The 24,917-nt window shown below is 43.6% G+C and overlaps 1 protein-coding gene across 1 annotated transcript in view; it reads right to left on the reverse strand.

The window, feature by feature from the left end:
• Positions 1-826: 826 nt before the first annotated feature.
• The window catches only part of TRIB2 (tribbles pseudokinase 2), a 31,395-nt gene continuing 7,304 nt past the window's right edge, over positions 827-24,917 (reverse strand). The window contains exon 3 of the mRNA XM_056856298.1: positions 827-1,412. Coding sequence (XP_056712276.1) covers positions 944-1,412 — 469 coding nt within the window. The 3' untranslated portion in view covers positions 827-943. The remainder of the gene's footprint in view (positions 1,413-24,917) is intronic.

Below are 24,917 nucleotides of genomic sequence, written 5' to 3' on the forward strand. Positions count from 1 at the left end.
ATCCAAAATGGGGTTTTTGTCCTCTGTGGTCAAATTTATGTGTGGCTTGGTAAAAGTGAAGCCAGCATTACAAATGTAAAAAAGAGCAAGAATTATTCTTTTCTTTTCCCATTCAAGCAGTTAAATACATCTGGAAGTCTGAATTAGAAATGTTTCCTGCAACAAAAAACCCATTTGACCAAACCAGCCCATAAAGGCTTATTAACTGACACCCCTTCACAAAACATTTCTCTCCTGGCAAAAAAAATTAAATAGTTTATTTAGAAAGAACTGTGAATAGCTATATCAACAGACATGAACTAAAACTTTGTGTAGCACCCACTTCTCATGTCTCCGTTTGTGCATGTCCCACCCGCCCCCTGAAAATTAAATTCAATTTCAACTGTTAGCATCAGGTGGTGGTTTGTTTTTTTAAAGTATAATAGGGAAAAACAAAAATACCAGAATCAAATAATAGCTAATTGTACCTTCCCTGAATAATGGCTGAAGTTAAATATCTAACAGTGCGATGCCAAGATGCAAGTTGAGGCAAAAGTTTCTATTCACTGGGAAGTGTTAAGTATTTGAATGAAACAGAATCAGGAGTGGCTTAGTGGCTGCACGGGAACTTGGATGTGCAGTGTCCTTGGCTCTGTAAAGATGAGAAGCTACAGTTGCTCCATGCTGCCTTTTTTGCCCTGTCAATCTAACTTGATAGCATCGATTCCTCCCACCTGCCCATCTGTCCTCATGCTACATTGTCATCACCAGCTCATTTCTTGGACATTCCTTTTCCAACCAAAACCCAACCCCCCTCCCCAAAAAAAAAGAACTCCCAAGGTGTCGTTTTCCCTTGCTATCAAGACAGGCTGAGCCACAGATATAATTCTGCATGGTCAGAAAGGACTCCCTTCATATTGGTCCTTTCCCAGACCACACACCCTCCGAACACTGGTCCTAATGCTCAGTTAAAGAATGGGTCCGAGTCCTCCTCCATATTGACATCAGGCACCAGCTGATCTGTTACTTCCTTAGCACCATATCCTGAATTAGACACGTTAAAATCTGTAGAAAACCAAGGGTGGTCCAGAATTTCCTGCGACGTCAGCCTTTCTGAGGGCTCCCGGCGCAGGATGCTACGTATAAGGCATTTTGCCTTGGGAGATAGAGTCTCTGGAATGCTGAACTGCCCGCGGCGGATCTTGCTGAAGAGAGAACTAGGCTCAATGTCATGGAAAGGATACCGTCCAACTAGCATTGTGTAAAGCATGACTCCTAGACTCCACACGTCTGCTGCCTTGCCAGAGTAGCTGCCATTTGTGTTCAAGATCTCTGGGCTCACGTAGGCTGGGCATCCATGCTTATCAGAAAGAGAATCGTCATTTCCTTGCAAAATGTAAGCGTCTTCAAGGCTCTCCAGTTTTACTCTAGTCCTGTAGGACAACAAGAGAAATAATGTTTTTAGACTCACTGCGATTACTACTTTGATGCAAGACAAATGCAAGACTGTATATTGTACAAGACCCTTTTGACATCTTGGCCCATCTGACACATGATATAAACACTAATAGCCTGAGTGTCTTCCCCCCAGTTAAGGGTGGAATCAGATTCCAGGTCTGTGGATGTATGGAAAAGAGTGGCTTGGAAGAGCTGGAAGCCAGTTTGAGAGACTTGTTGTTCTTTCCCTGATGTACATGCACGCATTTTGTCTCAATGCTACCTCCGATCAAATAGGTTTAATAGGCTTTTTAAAGCAAAAACAGATGTAAAAGTGGTTAGGGGATATGCACCACAAATAGCAACCTTTCTTTCAAAGAAAAGGCTAGTGTCGGTTTTTGGCCTATGAAACCTAGGCCATTTCCACATGGGTTATTCGCCCTGAGTTCAATGCTCTTTGGAAGTGCCCACCAGCACCACTTCTCCACAGCATCAGGTTATGTTTGTGCACCTGCTGGGGTTCCATTGGCATTTCTCTGATCTTTCCCAAACCAGCTTTATTGCCCAGTTTTGAGAAAGATTGCACCAAAGCCGGGGTGGTTGCTGTATGGGTAAGAATGTTGAGATTTTCCTGGTCCACACGGCAGCCATTTTCCCTGCCAATGCAGCAACCATTTCCTCCTCTGTTGGGGGACATTCAAAAAATCAGCAAGTGAATATTGTTATAATTATCTGTACCAGGTCCTCTGAATTTCCAGCTTTCATTAAAAAAAAAAATTAAGTCCCTAGACTTTTTGGTTGTAGAGATAAAAAGGGGGGAAAGGCATATTACTGCAACCAGAGTAGAGGCTTACCTTTTCTTTTAAAAAATTAAAGATGGAAATTCAGAGACACTGCTTATTTTTAAAAACTGAAAAAGCCGTGGTGGCACATGGGGGAGGAAAGGCTGCTGTTGGGGGACTATGGCACCAAAACTATGGGCAGAAAAAAATGTGCAAAGCACCAGAGGTTACAAGGCAGTCATCTAATAGCTTGTAGCTACTCCAAAGTTTTACAAAACAGCAGTAACAACAAAGGTTCAAATGTATTACAATATACAAATAATGAGCAAACGCAAAAAACAAAAGTGTTGATAATATAACATAATACCACAACAGTATGAGCAAAAGCAAAAAGCAAAAGTGTTGATAATATAACACAGAACCACAACAGTGACAGGTCTGCCGCCTAATATCCCGTTTCGACATCTTTCTTCAGACTGCAACTGTAGCTATCATTAGAAAGGAAGTAATTATCCTTTATGACACATAGGTAATATGAGACAATGAAGCCATACATTCAATTAACATGTGCAGGGTAGGCAGCTATGGGCTGAAGTGAAAACTATGGGAACACTTCCCGTGTGGAAACCCCATTGCCACTGTGCTGTATCAGCATCTGTAGCAGTGATGGGGAAACTTCATAAGCCTGTCCCTGTGTGGAAATCACCTTACATGCATAGTCCAATGGAGTACAAAAGAAGTTACTTTTCCTAAAGATCCAGTGATTTGGACTGCCCTTGGTAGCTAGCCATTATGTATGGGTTTTTTTCCCTTTTGTCTCCCCTCAGAAGACCACCTAGCCAGTAGAATGGAAGTGGTCAGCTTCAGAGAAGCAGAAAGATACCTACTATCCAGTAAAAAGAGAGAGGTGAGCCTCTCCCTCCCAAGCCATCTGAGCATGCTTCAGGACTTGAGTTCAGGACTGCAACATAGCAGAAACTGAGATCCTTCTGGTTTCTCTCTGATCCACAGAGAGCTTGGGGAAGATAGGGATGGATTGTGTAATGTTCATTCACAAACTGGATTACGAAGAAAGATCGATTCCTGGTTGCTAACCTCTTTTGTGGAATCCTGATTTTCCCCAACCCATATGAGAGTCAGCCAACTCCTCAGACAACCAATTTGGCAAAATACTATAAAATGATCATGCAAATGCCATCTCCAGTGAATCAAAAATGTATTAATCATTTCAGAAATAACTTTTTCACACATTTTTGGGATACTGACTTACATTATAAGATACAGGGTTGGTTTTTTTTTTTTCAAGTAATAAGGAAAACAACATTTAGCAACCCTAAAGACACACACCACACTGATTTTTAGTTTAGAAAATTAATACTTGCAAGGTACACACAAAACCAAACCAACTAATTCCCAGCCCTTTTGTTTAAAATGCTGCACTAACCATAGAAATTACTAAATAAGGAGGATATGAGGCAACTTAGTGGCCTCCAAAAGTAAAATCCTCTATCATGAAGCCTAGTCTTAAAATCCCAGACCTTGAAGCGGTCCTACCAAAGACCTAGCAGCAAGTAAGAAAACAATTCAGCCAGACATTTAAGAATCAGCTTCTGATTTGGTAACTTGGAACACCACCTACTCCAAACATAGCCCAAGATCTGTAGGACAACTGTAATAACCCATTCACATTAAATCAAAGCCCCCCCCCCCCGAACACCATTGGCATCCCGGGGTGGCGCTGCCGCGGCAGCGGCAGGAGACCGGCGTCCACAGGCGTTGGGGCCACATGGTGCCGTAAGTAGCCTGGACACCTGCATGGGGGCCCCCAACGCCAGCGCAGCCCCTTCCTGGCCTCCTGAGGGCTTTTTGTCCTGAGAAGTCAGAAATGCGCTGCGAGTTATATTTGGCCAATGTGTGGGGGTGCCTCAGAGGTAAAAGGGGAGCCTTTACTCTAATTGAAAAGGTTGTTTTCTTTTTAAAAAAGCAAACAGAGTTTATTCATAAGTGTAACGGTGTTAACTGCTTCAGTAAAGTTCATAAGCTTCATGGTTTCCGACAGATACAGTTCTTCTTTCTCTAAGTTCCTTAAACAGATCTAGCCACAAAGGCTTATTTTCTTACTTGCCACTTAGGCTATTAACTTCCACGAAGAACATAGATTCATCCCTCTCTCCATAGCACCTCCACTCTCCTCCCCACCACACACACTGAACGCCACTCTCTTCATACATCAGTCAACTCCACTCCCTAGGGTACAGCTATCATACAATCATAACACACTTCACTTACCCATCTAACCCCCCTCTTACTCTAGAGGCCTACCTTTTATACCTCAGATCATATATACAAAACTCCACGCTAAAATGCAAAAATCACATACAGACAAAACATTTACATAGCAAAATATCACAGTTCCCATAGTAATATACATGCATAACAATAATGAACAAGAGCATTATCATTTCTTCAAGGGCTCTTTGGTATCAAAAAGCCTTGGAATTCCCAAGCCTAGACAAGACTATACTGGGGCTGCAATGCAATCCTAAGGCAAATTATACCCTTCTAAGTCCATTGAAATCAGTGGGCTTAGAATGATGTAGCTCTGTTTAGGATCGCACTGTTAACGTGCCCCTTTTCTGAGGAACAAAACAACAGCCTTCTGTTACCAGGTGCGGAGGGTTCACTTGTACGTTACAGCGTCAACCAGAATCTGGATTCTGGAAATCCTACAAGAAAGCCAGCCTCTGACTTTAGAAAGATTTATTCATAGAATTTCTCTTCTGGGTTTCATCCGCACCTAGTTGTATATATACCACTGCTGTTACATTTAAGAAAGACCTATAGAAAGCGAGGCGTTGTATACGGACTTGGAAGACAGTGATCTAGACACTGCATCACTGTCAAAGGGGGAGAAAAGGCTATGTTGTATGTACTCAGCTGCACCAGGAAAAACATTATGGGATTTATTTTATTACACAGAAGTCTGCTCTTTAAAACCTCCAGCCACATGTCAAACCTTTTTAACATCCAGAGACATTTACTAGCAAGGGTGAAAGTCCTTTTGGCGAAGAGACTTGGATAAGGAAGTCATAAATACATAATTCACAGTAACAGGCTCTACCTAACAAGATGGAAGGTAGCAGTGCCCTGATTTAAAACAGTTACGGGTTATGTCGCCCTCAGTGACTACAGATGAGATATGTGCCATACACTATAGCAAATTACTCTATCCGCTGTAGTAATTTACTAAAGCCTGCCCATTCTTCCTTAGGCGTCTGTCATTTTAATACCACCATTTACATGCCTCAGTTTTGAGCTTATCAAGGCAAACAATATTTGCTTGTAGGGCACTTCTTCCTCATGAAGCTGGATTCTTATACCTTCAGAAGGAACACATTGGCGTTTCTTGTCAATCACTTTCATTTAGAGCAGGGGTGTCAAACATATGGCTCACGGGCCAGATCCAGCCCCTTGACAGCTCTTATACGGCCTGTGAGCCAGCCAAAGAACATCCCCCCAGTCCTGATCTGGGCTGGCAAGGCATGGCCCGGCCAAGTGACATTTATGTCATATCTAGCCCTCGTAACAAATGAGTTTGATGTCCCTGATTTAAAGGCTTCCTTTCAGCAATTATAGCAACATATTCTACTGCGAATTTACCTCAAGCTTTCACAAATAAATATTTGTATCCCTTCCCCTGCCCCCTCCAGAACTAGTCAGGAAACGACAGTGTTGCCTGAACACTGTCCCACCTGGCTAGACACCACAAAAGTATGGGGGAAATCAGTTCTGATGGATACTAACATTAGTTTCACAGGCTTTACAGCAAATTATGCGACCCATATTATGTCTACCTGCAGACTAAAGGCCTCTTTCCACATTTTTTTAACTTTTAAAAAAGTGAAAATTGTGTGCATCAAGCATGTTTGGTGAGCATATTTATATGACTGAAAACACATCAGAAGGTCGAGATTAACTATAGCCTAATTCTCGCTGAGGTAATATCCTTTTTTTCTTGGCAATATTTTTCAGAATGCAGGTGGGAGATCATGCAATGATCTGCAATCCCCCAACCCCCCGGCAAGCACATCCACTCCACTTATAAATGCTATGTCAAAGAATCTCCAGTTGACGCCTGCAAACCCTAACACAACCCCATGAACATTTTGGAAAAGGTTAAAAAATCCTTTAATTGCTCCCTTGCAAGATCCAGCACTGCAGGTAATGAACACAAGCCAGGAATCCTCCAGGGACACAGATATCCCCCCCAATACCTTTTACTTTTGTGTTTTCTGCAATATACATACAATCTTACTTCCAGAAGTAATCATTTCGTTATTTATACACATACATGGAGCCCTCAAATATCAGTAAACAGCTGTCCTTGCTTATTTTCCCCCCACTGAAGGGAGATCTGGAAATGTTTATCATCAGGAAATACTATTCACACAGTTGGGCACTAGGGCCCATATGTTCAGCCTTGTTAAGAATGTGGGATATACACCCCTTCCATGATCCTTTTACCTCAAAATCCAGGAAGAAGTTATGCAAAACCCAGGCCATCAGAAGCACAGCTATAATCACATAACAATCCCCAATTATATGAGGGATATGGGGCTGCCAGCCATCTCTATTTACAGTTTCCCCAGATGTTAAAACACATTTCATTTATCCCCCATTTTGGGGGGGGGGAAGTAGCTTACAATATCCCCCCTTCCGCATTTATCCTTACAACAACCACATGAGGCAGTCTAAGCTGATAGTGGCCAAAGGCACCCAGCAAGCTTCCAAGGGTGAAAACGCATGGTCGCTTTATCCTCCTTTAATCCCTGTTTTAACCAGGATCGAACACACATTAAGAGAAACGCATGCGTCTGGCTGGATCCTGGCTAAAACAGGGATTAAAGGAGGATAAAGTGACCATGCGTTTTCACCCCAAGACAGAGGGGGAATTAGAACCTGGGCCTCCCCAATTCCTAGTCCGATGCTCTAACCACTACATCGTGCTATAGGTATCAGCTATATGAGGTGTAGGAAAGCAGGAAACACAAGGAAGACGTTTCTGAATGTAATTCTCAGTCAATTAAACTGCCATCAGGTACAACTGCCATTCAGGGCCCTGCCTGGAACAAACCCAAGTATCTTTCTTGTTCATCATGTGTCACCCCCCCTCCCCCCAGTCAATGGGAACTGCTACATAGCCAGCGGGAGGACTCCTCTATGTCTAACCTCCTGCTGTCCCTCCTTCCTAACCACTATCCCTTTTTAACTAAAGCCATAAGGCGAAAATGCATGGTCGTTTTAGCCTCCTTTATTCCCTGTTTCAGCCAGGATTCAGCCAGGATCGAATGCATGTTCGGCGAAACACATGTGCTCAATCCTGGCTGAAACAGGGAATAGGGGAGGCTAAAGCGACCATGCATTTTCGCCCATACACATATGTTATAAATGACACCTTCATGGTCATGGTGATGTAATTTGTACTCTCTCCTCACACTTAACAATGTTGATTGTTTCATTTACTGAGGTAAAGAGCATAAAATAAATTATTTTAAATGAATCAGCTCATTTGCCATCCTTCCCCAAACTTTCCTCCAAGAAGCTTCCAATGTTAAATGCAAATCAGATGCACTTACTACTGGTTACTTCCAATTTGAGCCCCACTTCAATCAAGGAAGCCAGACAGGGGATTTAAAGATGCTTCCAGAGATGGGTCATGGAAGAGAGGATTTGGGGGGGGGGGGAGCCCTTTCCTTCAGCAAATTTCTACCCTCCGTTTAGTTTACTGATGAAGCATTAAAATCAACATTTAAAAATTAGATCGTCTGGCAACTTTTTTCCAGTAAGATACACAAAAAAACAAAAAAAATTGTTTTTTAACCAGCTAGATTCAAATCTGGTAGCATCTTAGAGGGCAATGAGATTTTCAGGGTATCATCAGATTTCGAGAGTCAACTCTCCCTTCATCAGGTACCTCTCAAAAGCTCATACCTTGAAAACCTTGTTGGTCTACGGTGCTACTGGATTTGAATCTAGCTGTTCCACTACAGACCATCACAGCTACCTTCTGAAACTTTGCTTTTTAAGGGGCTGTAAGTTGGCAAAAGTAGAGAGGTAAATGGGAGAAAATCAGAAGTGTGTGGGGTTTTTTTCATTTGTTTCTTTTTCCCCTAGAGGAAAGTGGACATGGGTGTACCCCTTATGTTTCCTGTCTTAGTCTGGAAGCAATCTTAACTATTGGGGAAGGGTTATTCAATGGTGAGGGAATGTCACTCTGTTCATATTCAGAGCTCATTTTCTTCCAGAACACAGCCCTAGAGCTGAAAACCAGCTCCAGGGCTCAACCCTGGTGAACTCTTGACACAAAGGGGATTAACATGGGCAGAATGTTCTTGGTTCGCTCCTCCCTTATCTCACAATATTTTAACCCGATACTGGATAGTCAAACGCATGACGCTAGTCCATCCCACTATAAGTCCGAAGCAAGTAGCTGCTGGAGGCTCCCCATGCGTTTGAGCCACCCATATAATATGGGATAGTAGGGGAGTGACTGCCGTGTCATCGCCCAAGGATTGACTGAGGGGTTATCCAATCAAAGGCCTATTCTCCTTTTTTTTCTTGGAACACCAGCATTCCGGTATACCATCGTCTCAACCTGTCAATCATTGATCTTCTCAGGCACAAGATGGCTTTTTGGAGTGGGGCAGTGGAATGCATACTAGAGTGAGGGAGGTGCATTGGTGCTACTGAAAAAAAGATGAGGTGGGTATCTTTTCGCTGAGATGTTAGAAAACCGGCAATCTGGTGAAGCTAGCAAACCTCAGAAGTTTACAGGCATTGCAAACGAACTCACTAGTAGAAACTGGTGTGGATGACAGGATGGATTGTGCTAGTCCCATGGGCTGTCATTCCAGACCCAGAGCAGTGTATCTGGGTTTAGAGACCTTACTGGAAAATCCATTCTACATTTTCTTTGCAACTCTGTTTGCGCTGTAATGTATTTCAACGGAGCTCATGCAAGGCAATTGGCAATCCAGGCTCCCATTATCTTAAATAGGCTGTGCGTCTTCTCCCATTGTTTCTAATCGGCTAGCCTGTCATTCGTTTTAGTGCATCCCGACTTCACCTCCTTGCTTCCACCCACACCCGGAAACTAGCTGCGATGATCCCGAGGTGGCCAGCTCAGAGGGGAGTGGAAGGAAAGCCTTGTGCATTTTTCAGTGTGCCGTATCAGAGGCTCGCAACAGCACAGCGGATGGGAACGCGTTGATCAGATTGACGGACCACGTTTTGCTTCCACCCAAAGCTGGAAAGTTGTGCTTTTTCCTTCCGAATGTAAATAAAGCTGCGTGGTGAGGAGGAGGCAACAAAACTGGCTGGGCTTATTCAAAACGGGACGAAATGGACATTTTAATTAAAAAGATGGGACGGCCAAGAAATGTGACAAAAACGAGTCAGCCTATACAACAGGAAGGTAGGACAGGACTGTGCTTCAGCTGCCATTTGCCCGGGGGGGCTCAGTCCCCCACCCCGCCAGTTCGGGGGGGGGGCAAAGTTTACGCCTATGCGAGGGAGACCAGTAAGGGGTGTGTCCTTGAATGAAAGGAGGTTAGTAGCAGGCTAGTCGTGTGATTACATGCACGCCGGCGTTCCGGTAATGTAGTGAAATTTTAAAAAGTAGCAGTTCAGAACCAAACATATTGCTATAAACAAGGGATTGCTTAACCCATTTGAAATTCGCACCTAAGGTGGGTCCGATGCGCAGCCCACGGACGGTCATGAGTTTAGACCATGGACATTCACTACTTTTGGGGCACAAAAGCGAGACAAATTAGCCATGCGTTAATCCCCAAAATTACCGTATTTTTCGCTCCATAAGACGCACCTTTTTCCTCCTCAAAAGTGAGGGGAAATGTCTGTGCGTCTTATGGAGCAAATGTGTGTGAATCCGGCCCCCGGGGAGAAAGGCAAAGCTGCCAAGAGGCCCTGGGAGCCACAGCCGACCCCCGGCCGCGGCAGCCCAGCGCAGAGCCGGAGCGCTCCGGGAGCCGGCTAGGAAGCCGCCAGCCAGCTGGGGGGCGGGAGGCCCCTTCCAGCAGCCACCCAGTGCAGCAGGAGCCCGTGCGGAGACCACGTGCCCTGGGAGCCGGCTTTAAAGCTGCCAGCCAGCTGGGGGGCGGGAGGCCCCTCCCAGCAGCCGCCCAGCGCAGCGGGAGCAGGGTGCGGAGCCCACACGCCCCGGCTTTAAAGCCGCCAGCCAGCTGGGGGCGGGAGGCCCCTACCCGCCACTGCTGCGGGAGCCCAGCGCGGAGCCCACGCGCTCCGGGAGCCGGCTAGGAAGCCGCCAGCTAGCTGGGGGGCGGGAGGCCCCTCCCAGCCGCCCAGTGCAGCGGCAGCGGGGCACGGAGCGCCATCCACGTGCTCGGGGATTCAGGGTGCTTTCCCAGGCGTAACATCCCCCCCCCACCTCGTGCAGACGGGGCATTCAGGCACCAGCCGTCGCACAAGTCCCCAGGGCGGGTCTCTGCCGGTGCCCCTCTTGGGGGGCAGGGAGTCCGGCCAACCCCTTTCAGATCCCAGGGTCCCAAGCTGCTTCCCAGGGCAGAGATGCAGGGGCAGTATACCATTTGATTCAGAATACCGGTATATTTTTTTTCTTGTTTTCCGCCTCTAAAAACTAGGTGTGTCTTATGGTCACGTGCGTCTTATGGAGCGAAAAATACGGTAAACACTTCATTCCAGAGACAAGTTCTGGAGGGGAAGCTATGGTGTAGCAAAATGAACAGAGCCTTGATTCAGAGAGCAGAGAAAAATTGTCAACGGCGGGATTGAAAGGCCACAAAATACAAATATAAAATACAAGAATACTTTGTAACACCTCTATCTGAACATCAAAGCATGAGCACAATGGCCATTCATAACAGCAATAACAGTATCTACTTAGGTTTTGGTCACTGCAATTAAATCTTTTGTTAAATCCTACTTTTCATAAATTATTTTTAAGCAATTATTTATGCTATAATAAATCTGCTAGTCTTTGAGGTGCCATAAAACTCCTTATTAGTTTATGGAACAAAAAACAATTGTGCCCCTGATTAAGATGCATTCTGCCATGAAGCTATGACCCCCTGCAAATGAATTAACAAATAGAGGGCTGTATCCAACTAGCATTTCTGCTGGTGAAAGAGAAGGAAGATTGCCACTAATCAGGTTATGCTGGGGATCATGGGACCCATGTGGACAAAAGCCTACAGTTTACAAAGTTACCAAAAGAGACCAAGCAGAAAAGCGGGTAGGGTCCGACCTAAGAAATCAAAACTAAAAGTAAATTATACCCCAGGAAACTTAAAGTTATTATCCATTAACCTATGTTGTCCTGTTATGATTTAAAAGGGGAGGGGAGGGAAAACTGTGCCTTGCTTGAGGTGACAAAATACCTTGAACTGGCCCTGTTCCTATGAAATGTCAATCAAGTTGTAGTTTAAAAACTTGCTAGCAGTTTGAAAGAATCGTGTTTGTTTCAAAGAACAACATTCATCTCTCATGTGCATTCTAGAAAGAAGAGGGATCACCGCCTACAATATCGCACGAGCTTGTTTTTATCCTGCCCTTCCTCAAAGTAGCTCAGAATGGCATACATGGTTCTCTGTTCTGCCTTGCATCCTCATGAGACAGGTTAGGCTGACAGAGGCTGGCTGGCTTAAGAAAACCCAGTGAGCATCATGACGGAGAGGGATTTTGAACTTAGGTCTCCCAGATTTCTAGCCACACATTCTAACCACTATACTACCATACCTTCCTGTCTCTTGAGATTGCAGAACCATATTAATCCCATAGTTCCAACGATGACAAATGCTTGGAACTCTGTGGAAATCTCTCCTAACAGAGAATTGCCTGTCCCCTTCTGTTGCCATCTTCCACCAGCAAGTGAAAACTTTTGTTTCGTCTGGTGTTCCCCTCAGCAACTCCTCCTTTCTGACCTATGTTTTAATTGTTGTTTTTATGTTTCGGTATGGGTACTTTAGCTTAATTTGAATGATGTGTTTTTAATGACTTTTAATGATGTGTTTTATGATGTACGTTTTATTATTTGTTTTTATTATGTATGTTTTATTATTTATTTGTTTTTATTATGTATGTTTTATTATTTATTCATCAAAACATTTACCGAATATCCTGCTTTTCCTCATGGTTCAAGGCAGCTTACAATGGCAGTAAAAATAAAAAATAAATAAATAGCAAGCCCAAAATCTCTTCCCCCACCCTTTCCTCCTTAAAAGATGCTGTTAACGTCCTTTGGCAGCCCTGATGACATCAATTTTATTATATAATCTGACTATCCACAAGAGTGTTGAATTGTACGGTTGCGCAGATTAATGCCTGGAGAACAGAGCTTCCCCCAAGACTTCAGAAGTTTCCCGCGCATGGCTTACCCTATTAACTTAAAAGGAACCATCTTGGACCAAACACACAAACAGTGGATTTAATATTCCATTTACCTATTACACCTACCTCTTTGCCTAAACACACATTTAACCATGTTGTTTTCACCTAGATGGAATTCATTCCTGTTTTAGACTGCCTATTATTGCTGGAGATTAAAAACAACAACCAGACACACCTCAAAAAAAGCAGTGTGCTTTGCTCTAACTTTCATTTCCTCCCCCACCCCCCAAGAAAGATTTCCCATGCTTCTCTATTCTTCTGTTTGTTTTTCAACATAAATCTGACACTGTAGGATGAGAGTCTTCACTGCCCCGACCCTGATATCTGGCACCTGACATATTTCAAGTTCACTGAATGAATGCTTGTTCTTTTGCCATATTGTACCCCCCCCCCTTTCCACTTAAGCAGCCTGGAATACCAAATCTGGCAGTTTTGGATTCTTTAAAGAGAGAGAGAGAGAGAAAGAGAAAGAAAATCTCTACTGTATTGAAGAACCAAGACCTGCATTCTCAGGAAATCAGATTTTGTTGAAACTGGGCTGCTCAACAACAGCTGGCCTTTATCTGCTTGTTCCACTGTAATCTCCAACAGGATAAAGCAAACCAGCAGTGGCCATGTTTTCATCTTGCCGAAATGGATTAGCACAGAGCAAATACACACAGGATCCATGTTTGTGTAGACTGCACTCATACACACTGCATTACTTATAAAATCACTTCATTCATTCTCACAAAAGGATTCAAGGAAGTGTTGTTACCCCTCCAGAAACGGTCTGTATCTAACAATCCTAGGACAACTGCTGTTCCCAGAGAGTACAAGAAACAAGACACTGTTGCTTAGGATAAAAAGTAGTGTCCAAGCATGGGGAGGTCCACAATGGGGGGAGCATCGGTAGTGAGTAAGGATGCCAGCCTCCAAGTGGAACCTGGGGATCCCCCCAGAATTACAGCTCATCTCCAGACTACAGAGATCAGTTCCCCTGGAGAAAGTGAACGCTTTGGAGGGAGGCCTCTATGTCACTGGATCCCACTGAGGTCCCTGTCCACCCCAGACTCCATCCCAAAGTCTCCAGGAATTTCCCAACCTGCATCTAGCAATGCCATCCTCCCCTCTCCATCCCCTGCTGGTGGCCGGGGGGACCTGGCAATCCTAGTAGCGAGAGAGATCTGCTGCTCCCTTTCTTCAAAACTTAATGCAAGGAAACCCCACGCCACCCCTCAGGTTGTTGTTGTTTTTTAACGTGGAGGCGGGCTTTCAAGAGGGAGGGGTTGTCCGCTAGAAGAAGAGCTAGTTTTTATGTGCTGACTTTTCTCTACCACTTAAGGGAGAATCAAACCGGCTTACAATCACCTTCCCTTCCCCTCCCCACAACAGACACCCTGTGAGATAGGTGGGGCTGAAAGAACACTAATAGACCTGTGACTAGCCCAAGGTCACCCAGCAGGCTTCATATGTCAGAGTGGGGAAACCAACCTGTTCACCAGATTAGAGTCCACCGCTCCAAACCACCGCTCTTAACCACTATACCATGCTGGCTCTAGTACTTGATGAAAGTCCCCATATGCCTTCATTTTCTCTGCAATGCACTAAGAACCTGGAAAGGGGAAAAGAGATTTTATACTCTGTGCTAGGCATCCAAAGTTTATGGTTGCCAGTGGCTACCATTTCTGTGGTTACCTGCCAACGACACAGCTACCCCCCCCCAACCCCCACAAAAATCCTGGTAACATTTAAACTGATTTAGCAGCAGCATCACTTTTTTTAGATATAGGACTGAAAGAAAAAAAATTAATGCTGCAAATGAGCATTTACCTGAGAACCAGTGGCTGGGTTCACCACCCCCCCGCCCAGCTCTAGCCATACAAATAGTTGCACTAAAATTAGTCAGATAAATATGAGCTTCCAGAACTAGATAAGAACTGCTTAATAAAACTTACAGTATAATGCAAAGCTTTTTGTCAAGGCTGATGTAATTACAGTATATCATTTCAATTTGGAAAGCAGAGATGAAATAGGCACTTGGAAAGACAGCATTATGCATCTATCAGATCACTGATAGAACCCTGCATTAGTGTTCTTTTTTTTTTAAGGCTTGAATCATTGCTATTTAAAAAGGGGAAGCTATTCTGCCTATGAATGCTTTCCCATTACTGGTGAATGAAACCACAGAAGTGCAATCAGAGGGCAGCAAATAGCACTCAGACGGGAAATGCGTCTTTGTCCCCATAGAAACCGTCAGGGAAGCCCATGAAAAACAATACTATTCTCAACTTCTTATCAATATGCCATTCATTACTGAGTGCATTCAGACTTGGCCCTTCAGCGATGTAACAAAACCTGATCAATTAAGACTCTACCAGAAGGGCCTTCAATGTAAACCTCTGAGTTAGCATCCGTTTCTGAGGAAGCATTGTAGACAACTAGGGTTGACGGTTATTCTTCCCTGAAGAGCTTGAGAATTACCAACAGGTTACTACACTGGCTTACCAAGCAATCCTAGCCCCAGGTTAAGCCTGCTGAACAGGATAAATTGCTCTTAAACCCTCTTGCACTGCCTGAACACAACACTAAGGTGGGGAAGGAGGAAAACTTAAACAGAATCCCATGCTTGCTCAATGTTGAGTCCATGTCTGATAACAGTGCTCACAAAAAGGGTAGCGTAACCATTCACATTCTCACTGAAGCCAGTTCAAAGCTCCCGATAACTCCTAACTCCTCTTTTTCCTGGCCCACAGTCACAACAGAACAGGATTCCAAGTAAGAAGCTAATCAGAGATCCACAGAAGACATACCCAAGAGCTAGAAAGGGAAGGAAAGTCAAGATGGCAGCGGCTATGCCAATCTATCTCAACCACCAAGTACACGTTAGTACATCTGCATCTGCTTGGCATGCAGATGGTCCCAGGTTCAATTCCTGGCATCTCCTGTTGAAAAGACCAGATAGTAGGTGATGTGAAAGACTACTACCAGAGATCCTTGAGAGCCACTACCAGTCTGAGTAGACAATACTGACCCTAATGGAATGATAGTCATTCAGCATAAGGCAGCTTCATGTATGTGTTCAAGTTCCCACTGGGCCCTAAGAAAAACAACAGGTACCTCATACTCTCTTCCACCAATTGCCCCCAAACACTCATGACCGTGCAAATATATATATATATAGGTATTTTCTGGGTTCAGATTGATCAAACTTGAAAATTTTCAAAAAATCTGGATTTTTTGGAAAATTTTCAGGTTAATAAACCCGAACCAGAAAAATACTGATAATAAACCTGAACCCAAAAATGAATTCCACACCGCCCCAATTCTCTGGAGCCCAGAGAATGGGGGCAGCGTGGAATTGCTTTAGATCTGTGCTGCGGCCTTCTCTGGGACCAGCAGAGCGGAGAAGACAGCAGGGCCAAAGCAGCTCCAACAATGCCCAAAAAAAATCAGCACTATTTGGGATCTGCTTATTTGGCTCCCTTTATTACCACCTTTTTCCATACTGTTAAAAATCGATATGGCAAATCGATATGCACACCCCTAGTCATGACAAACTGTTCCTTGCAGGCTCCAAGTGCAGAGCAGATCCAAAGTAACTAGGGATAACATTCAAATACACTGCATTGGATAAAGGAACCTCTTTGCAATGACAGCATTCGCCTTTTCAAAAGGTATAGGTTTAAATGAATATATCAACAGGGCTAACAATGGGACAATGAAGTAGGAATGAGGCATACAGCATGAGAAAAATCTAGATGGTGGCATCTTCTCTCATGTTTTCACAGCTAGTGTAATGAGCATACAGTCCCAGTTTGTTGAAGCTACTACGCATTATCCATCCCCACGATTCCCACTTTGCCATATACAAAGATGTTTCCCACCAGTACCAGTACTGTTCTTCTGTGTGGTCACCACATTTGGAAAGCCAAGAAGTACACGAAGGTCATCAACGTAACCTGTTCCACCAGAGGGGGCCACACAAGGACAAAGTCTGGAAACCTCATATTTTAAGATACTGTTAGAGTCAACTGAATCAACTATTTGAGCTTTCACTAGGTACAGATGACAGTTAGCAAATAGGAACACTCTCCCACCCATCACAATATCTTCACAATGAGGAACCCACAAAGGAAGTGGGAACACAAGTTTCCTCCTCCAATGCTCCATCAGTCTGCAATTTACTCAGAGGGAGGAAGACTTTTTTCTAACTCTACCCAACTGTACTATCTAGACATGCATATTCTGGATGTTTTCTCTCAAAGGGTGTTAATTATGAATACCAGAATCTTTCAAGGACAACATCCACCTTACTGACAGTATGCACAGGCAGAAGAGGGTATTGACTGAGTACATGGAGTGAAAAGTAGTACATTTGAGTGCAAGCAGCTATAGTACCTCAATGTTCTTTTGACCAGAGTTCATATTAACTGGAGTAGAGACCCGTGTTCAACAGATTTCCAAATGAAAATGATAATATAGGCAGCTTGTTTATAATACTTATACAAAAATTAGTTGGCGGGCTGAAGATCAAAATTCATTTCAGCTCCTCCTGGGGAGGGGGGAGGGAAGCATTCACACCCAAGTTTTTGCTCCCAATGGCTCCCATAACTGGTAAGTGTATTTTCCAACAGTGTTTGCCCCCCCCCCCACAAGCAGGGAATAGTAAAGAATTGCTATATCATCCTTCATCAGAATTAGGAATAAGAAAATGTTCCCAGTTTTGTTTGTTTACTTTTTTTATCAACTGTTCAGTTCTTCTCTGTTGGTTTTGTGGAATCATCTCTATTTTGTACAAATGCTGCATGATCCTATAAGCGATTTACGCAGCACTTATACTGCAGGGTGCAATACCAACTCGGAACAAACATGACATTGAAAAGTGTATACGTTTTATGAGAAGAAGTCAGTGAAGGCTTTAGAGCAAGCTACTAAATTCAGGGCATGTCCCAATACAGGAAATGTGACCCCCCCCCAATGGGGTTCAGAGGAAGCCTGAAGTAAAAACTCCAAGACCAAGAAACGAAACAAGACTTCCTACAGCATGAAAACTGGTTTAAAATGTACTAGTTATTGCTGTGTCACTGCTCAGTCCATGGTGCTTTACGGCTGTCACCTCAGCATTGCAAATACACACTTAAAACCCTGGGTGACCTTCAGCAAGTCTCTCTCGGCCTCCATTCCTCAAATGTTAAAAGAGGCAATGGTATTTAATTTGTTTAGAAATGTACATGCTAGCTCTCCAGAAAACTGCTTGAGGCAGCTCACAAACTAAAACAATGCAATAGAATCAATAAAACACAACAACATAGAAATTATCAATAATAATAATAACAAGCTCAGGGGCAAAAAAATCCCCAACATTCAGAAAAAAAAGTCCTCCCTCTCAAAGCAGATCATAAAAACAGTGTTTAAAAGTAAGGTAAAAACAAATAGCAGCCTTTGTCATGGAGTTGCTCAGAGAATTAATGGTCTATGAACAGCAAGCCACTTGTAACTAAAAATTACTATTCTAATTACCATTTGATGCTGCTACTCGTGTGGAACAAATAAATTCAGCATCTCAGTATTAGGATATGTTTTAAAACAGCCGAACAGGATCTCTTTACTATAACTCCTAGAAAGCTGGTTTCTTTGCTCTTCCTTAAAGCAAGACTAGAAGGTTACTTACTCCAACTGTAAATGAATTGACTATAAAGTGTGGCAGGTGGATAAAACCAAAAGTCACTGCTATGGAAAATATATACTTACTGGTTGACAGTCAAGTAATAGAACAGCTTGCCTCTCCAGTCACATTTCTGTTTCCTTCAGGAAGATATAATAAGGCTGTACATGCCCCACTGATGAGGCTTATGCCAAACTCATTTCATTTTTATCTTGCCTCCTTCCAAGGAGCTCAAGGTGGCACATGTGGTTCTCTCCGTTTTATCCTCTCAACAACCTTGTGAGTAGGGTTGCCAGGTCCCTCTTCACCACTGGCAGGAGGTTTTTGGGGTGGAGCCTGAGGAGGGCAGGGTTTGGAGAGGAAAGGGACTTCAGTGCCACAGAGTCCAATGGCCAAAGCGGCCATTTTCTCCAGGTGAACTGATCTCTATCGGCTGGAGATTAGTTGTAATAGCAGATCTCCAGCTACTACCTGGAAGTTCAATACAGGAATACAGCTGTAAACTTATGCCAATTATAACAAGGCTATATATTTTTCAATATGTGGTATTATCCACCAACAATCAAATCTCATCACCAGACCAGTGTATTTTTATGCATGTTTATATATTTCATCAAGTAAGTCAGTCCAAAGCTTCCTTAATCAGGTAAGTTATTAAAACAAAGTCCACTTGAAATTATCCTGTGTTGTCTTTTCTTTTACAGCAGCAGAATATATGTTGAAGGAGAAAACGATCGTTTCGGAGCAAGCAGCCCAATTCTTCCTCAGTTCTTCAAAAATCCAATGCACGCCACTTGAATCCTTACCTATTGTGGAAGGAATTCACTACTTTACCCATTTTGGGAAGCATATTGCATTTTGATTTTGGAAATGGTATTCTTTTGAAACCAGATATCATGGATGGTGATGTATAACTGCATGCATTGGATTTTTGAAGAACTGAGGAAGAATTGGGCTGCTTGCTCCGAAACGATCGTTTTCTCCTTCAACATATATTCTGCTGCTGTAAAAGAAAAGAAAACACATGTTACAGGATAATTTCAAGTGGACTTTGTTTTAATAACTTACCTGATTAAGGAAGCTTTGGACTGACTTACTTGATGAAATATATAAACATGCATAAAAATACACTGGTCTGGTGATGAGATTTGATTGTTGGTGGATAATACCACATATTGAAAAATATATAGCCTTGTTATAATTGGCATAAGTTTACAGCTGTATTCCTGTATTGAATTTCTCATCTGTGGATATATATACAGAGGTGTCTATTGTTCTCTTCACTACCTGGAAGTTGGCAACCCTACCTGTGAGGTCAGAAAGGTAGAGAGAGCAGGGGAGAGGGACTTCTCAAGGTGGCCCAGCAATCTTCCATGGCAGAATGGGGATTTGAGCATGCGTCTACCTCGTCAGAGTCCAGCACCCTAACCACTAAACCATATTGGCTCATGTGTTACTCGAGTGGTATAGGAGCCATATTTCGGTAGTCCAGTCATTTCTGTGGACAGAGGAACCACATGGGTATGGCAAACGCCATGGCTTCTTTCCATAGCAGCAGCACCCTCTTTGGGACCTAGATGCCATTTTTTGGCAAGGAAAAGTCACTGTAAAAATGTGACTCTTAGGCCACTGTGTTAGGGTCACACCTTAATTGGCCATTTTTGATCTTGGATCCACAAGAAGTTACAAAGATTTTGGCTCTAATGCAAGTCCTAATCAAGACCGCAGTTGTAACCAATTAAAGAAGCCTGGTTGGTATAGCAATGAATGTGGGACAGGGACTGGAGGGCACCAAATTCAAATTGCTACTTGCTATGAAATTCACTGGGTGACCTTGGGGAAGACATTCCCTTTCAGTCTAACCTGCCTCACAGCACTGTGAGGATAATATGAAGGAGAGGAGAACCTTTCACTGAGCTCCTTGGAGGACGGGCAGAATAAAAGTGCCATATATGAAGAAACAAACAGACATTACCTACAGCCAACCAGTCTCCATGCACAGCCAAGTAGGTACTCAGCTGCTACTGAACTCTAGCAAGTGCTTTCTAATACTTGACATATCATTAGCACAAAACATAATGACAAGTTACAGTCAGTCTGAACTCCCACCTACTAACAAATTTCTCTTATACAAGCAGTACCTGGAGAGCCAAAAGAGTCCTTAAGTCATCATGCAGTTGGGAAAAAAAACCTCAACCTTGTTAACAAGGCTGATTAACAAGTGTAAGCTGTAAGTGGCAAATATTGTGACAGCTAATATTTGAATATAATTGAAGACTTAAAAATATTCTTCAATCATCAATTATTCCCTTGCAAGAAAAATACCTACATTCAGTCCCCCCGCCTTTATTACTCAGAGAAAGCCACATACCAAGACTGTACTTTAATTGTGAACTCTTTCACAAAAGATGATTTTTAAAGGTTCATTTTTAATACCAAATTAATAACTTTATCCCGTCCTCTATCAATAGACTTCAGGGCTGAATGGGAATGTGCCTTAGAGCCTCTGCTGCGGTGCAAAGATGTTAAATGTCATGTTGCACTGAAACAGATTTCATGCTGCATCTGCACAAAAAGTGGCAAGAATAACAGCACCACAGGAAAGAAGAGTGTAGGTAGAATATAGGAATGGCAACATTCATTATTACCCTATCCACAAAGCCAAGATCATGGCCACCCTGTCCCTTCCATCTGAGCAATGCTACATTCTAAAATTCTGTAATATTATAGCCAAAGCTACGTGGGTAGGATAAAGACGTACACAAACATGTCAGTACTACAGCATCCAACAATCATCCAGTGCATCTACACACAGGATAGTCCCCTTGCCACAGGACAGGGACACCCAGAGTACAAAGGAAAAACATGGACCACAATTCTCAGATCAGGACAAAGACAGCCCATTGACATTTTGAAGAATAGAAGGGTTGAGTCACCATCTTGAGTTACTAGAAGGTTGCCAATGACATCACAGCCATGGGCAAAGCTAAGATGCACAACAGAGCGCACACACATCAGGATATACACCAAGCAAGACCACAGTGCTCTGCTTGCCCACCACAGATTAAATAAAAGGCAGGATCCACGAAGACTCAGAGCTGCCAACAAGTGACAGTAAACATATAACACCGGCTCAAAACAACAAGGGAAGTGCTGACGTGGAACGGCAGTGAAATGCTCGAACCACCAAAGGGGGGAGCGAGTGAGCGCTCTGGCTCACACTTGTGAGAAAGAAACAGGAAACTGTCTGGCACCTTGGGCTTTCAGCATCTTCACAAGCATTTTAATTTCAGGCTTTCTAGACACCAACACCCAGAAGAAATTCCAATTCTGCAGCTATAAAAGGAGATGTTAGACACCCCGAGAGCTGCGGGAGTTCAGAACAGGAGCAGACCCCGAAGTCCTAATTCGAGGCTCTTTTACAGAGGTCATGGAATGACATCTGAAATACCACACATTCCAGTCAAACTACCACTGTCTACAGACACCGATTCCCCCCCCCCAATGCAGGAGTACTAGTGACTTTGCCCACTTCAAATGATAAGCAAAGCATTCGTCAAAGATCAGTTAGAGCAGCTGCAAATAAGAATAATTGCCCAAGAGATATGAAAGACACAAAAGATCCCTCAGCACTCTTATCTTGAAATCAATAGTATGTTACTAAAAAAAAAAAAAAGTGCAAGGAAATTCTGAGTCAAGCTATCTTCCCACAAGGAACAAGACTTCTCACATTCCCTCTTGTGACAAGGGAAGGAGCCATGCTGTGGAGACAGGAGTGATTAAATTCTGCTTTGCAATATTTCTGGGGAGGGAAGGCAGTGTGGTATAGCCAGATCTCATCAGATCTCAGAAGCTAAGTGGGGTCAGCCCTGGTTAGTATTTGGATGGGAGGCCACCAAGGAATACCTGGATTGCTATGCAGAGGAAGGCACTGGCAAACCACCTCTGTTAGTCTCCTGCATGAAAACCCTGTAATGGGTTGCCATAAGTCGGCTGCGACTTGACAGCATTTTATGCACACACACAATAACATTTCCTGCCACCATCATCAGTTTCACTCTGACACATGTGTGTGGGCAGCCAGACATTTCTTTCCCAGTCCTTGGCAAATTGCAAAATGAAGAAAGATGAGTCGAGCAATTTATAATGTTACAAAATAGAAAAGATGCAGGAAAATTCTCTCTGCATTCATAATACTCAAAAAGTAGAGAAGGACAAAAGAAAGGCCATCATTCCTGACTCTTCCCTAACAAGACAACAACAACCCTATCAAACCCCCTATGAGAAAAATGTTGATGTTGATAGCCATGAGCAGGACACTGGACATCGTCCCTATCTTAGCAGCAGGGGCTTTTCTGCATTCTCATTTCCCTCACTTGTGTGTTCCTGTAGCTTGGGGTGGGGGGGTCTGTTCTGCACGTTTTGTTACCTCTAGTAGTTGATTCAATATTACACTGCTTTATGTCCAGCATATCTCCCTGCAGATTTAAACTGCAGGTTTTTATGCTAAACATAAAGTGATGTAATATCAAATCGACTACTAGAGAGAGCAAAACATGTGTAGAACAGAAAAATACCCAAAGCAACAGGAACACACAAGCAAAGCAAATGAGAATGTGGCAAAGCCCCTGGTCAAACATGCTTCCCCATATTGTCGAAGGCTTTCATGGTCAGAGTTCATTGGTTCTTGTAGGTTATCCGGGCTGTGTGACCGTGGTCTTGGTATTTTCTTTCCTGACGTTTCGCCAGCAGCTGTGGCAAGCATCTTCAGAGGAGTAACACTGAAGACCACAGTCACACAGCCCGGATAACCTACAAGAACCAATGCTTCCCTATGATCAACGCCAGAGCTTGTGGAGCTACTTGGGTGAAAAAAGTGTCCATGGCCTTTGAGATTCAAAGATAATGAAGTATATAAAGTTAAAGACGGAACAGTTAAAGATCAGCCATCTTCTTAGCCTCTTCTTAAAATTTGCAAGTGACCTTACAAGTTTATAGTGTTTTGTTTCTAGTCCTCATTATTCCTGCACCAATGAATGATGTGGGTGCAGTTGCAAGCTACCCTCCCCTTCCTAGTTGTCTGGTTATCCACCACGGGGAAGGTCTGTCTGACTGCCGAGCACTCAGCAACTATTATGCTCTAATAGAGTGTCATCTACTATTTTAATGATATGGGATGCTGTTGGTTTTAATGTATTATGCTTCTATTTATGATTTTATTGGTTGTTAACTGCCCTGAGCCCAGCCTCGACTGGGGAGGGCAGGATAGAAATTTTAATAATAAAATAAATAAAACTAGACACATGACATGAATATCCTAGGAAAGTACACAAATATGGAAGGAGAGGGGATGCGTCTGAGTGGTAGAGCCTCTCCTTTGCAAGCAGGAGGTCCCAGGTTCAATCCCCAGCATTACCAGTTAAAAGGACCAGGTGGGGGTGATATGAAAGCTCTCTGGCTGGGACGCAGGACAGACACTCCCAGTCTGAGTAGACAGTACTGATCTGGACGGGCCTAGGGTCTGATTCAGTATAAAGCAGCTTCCTGTGTGCTCATGTGGAAGGAATGGCTTAAATGCACACCTGTTAGCAGAAGATCTTCTATTACACTAATGATGCAATCAATCCTAAACCTAATGAAATCAAATGGGCTTGGGCTGGAGTGATGCAGCATGGGGGTTCCACTCTGCCATTTTTTACATTTGTACCATATGTAAGTCAAAGGCAGCAACTGTCAAAACTCCTCCCATGCCTTAGCTGGGCAGTCTGGACAGATAGGGTTCTGTGTGTTGTTTTTACAGGACATCACATAAGCAAAAGCAAGTTCCTCTGTTCAAAAGGTAGATATTATATAGAATTCTAGAAGACATGTGAAATTCAATTCCAACAACACTCTTGCTCCCTAAAAACAAGATAAAGTAAGCGAAGAATGCTGTACAGACTTTCTAGGGGGAAAAGTCACACCTTTCCTCACCCCAAGGATCAGCTTCTTGAGGAAAACAGATGTCTGAGATGGACATCCTCTTTTACTGATCTTCATTATACAAAGAAGGGGGCAAGGGCAGAGGCATATTACCACTAACCCCTTCTGGTACCCCCAAAAGAACAGCCCCAGGTCCCTTCCTCCAACACTAAGCACAACCTTACCTGCATCACAGCCTTACCCATAGGGCTGGGTGAAAACAGCTCCTGGACTCTGCCATGGAGTCATCAGGGCTAGAGCTTGGCAGTATTTGCCAGTGAGCCAGCCACTGAGGGGGAGGGATAGAGTGGTGCCAGAAAGCTAGGTGTTAGGTGTGAAGGGCAGGAAGGGGATCCAAACTGCTGTCTCCCTGGCAGAATGGCGGTAGTGAGTCCCTGAAGGAAAAGGCATCTGCCACTTAGAAGGCACAGAGGAGCCATGTCCTGTCAGCCAGGTCTCCCCAGGTGGAGGAAGGCACTGCAGTCCAACAACCTGCCAGAACAAGGAGGCGAGCAAGCCAAACTACAGCAACATGAACTCCATTCCCAGATGCTTTCTGTTCTCCTTCCTGACTCTGTCATCTACACAGGATAGAGCAGCCAACCTCCAGGTGGGGTATGGAGATATCACAGAATAACAACTGATCTCCAGACTACACACCTCAG

The sequence above is a fragment of the Euleptes europaea genome, chromosome 10 (assembly GCF_029931775.1).
Source record: "Euleptes europaea isolate rEulEur1 chromosome 10, rEulEur1.hap1, whole genome shotgun sequence".
NCBI lineage: Eukaryota > Metazoa > Chordata > Lepidosauria > Squamata > Sphaerodactylidae > Euleptes > Euleptes europaea.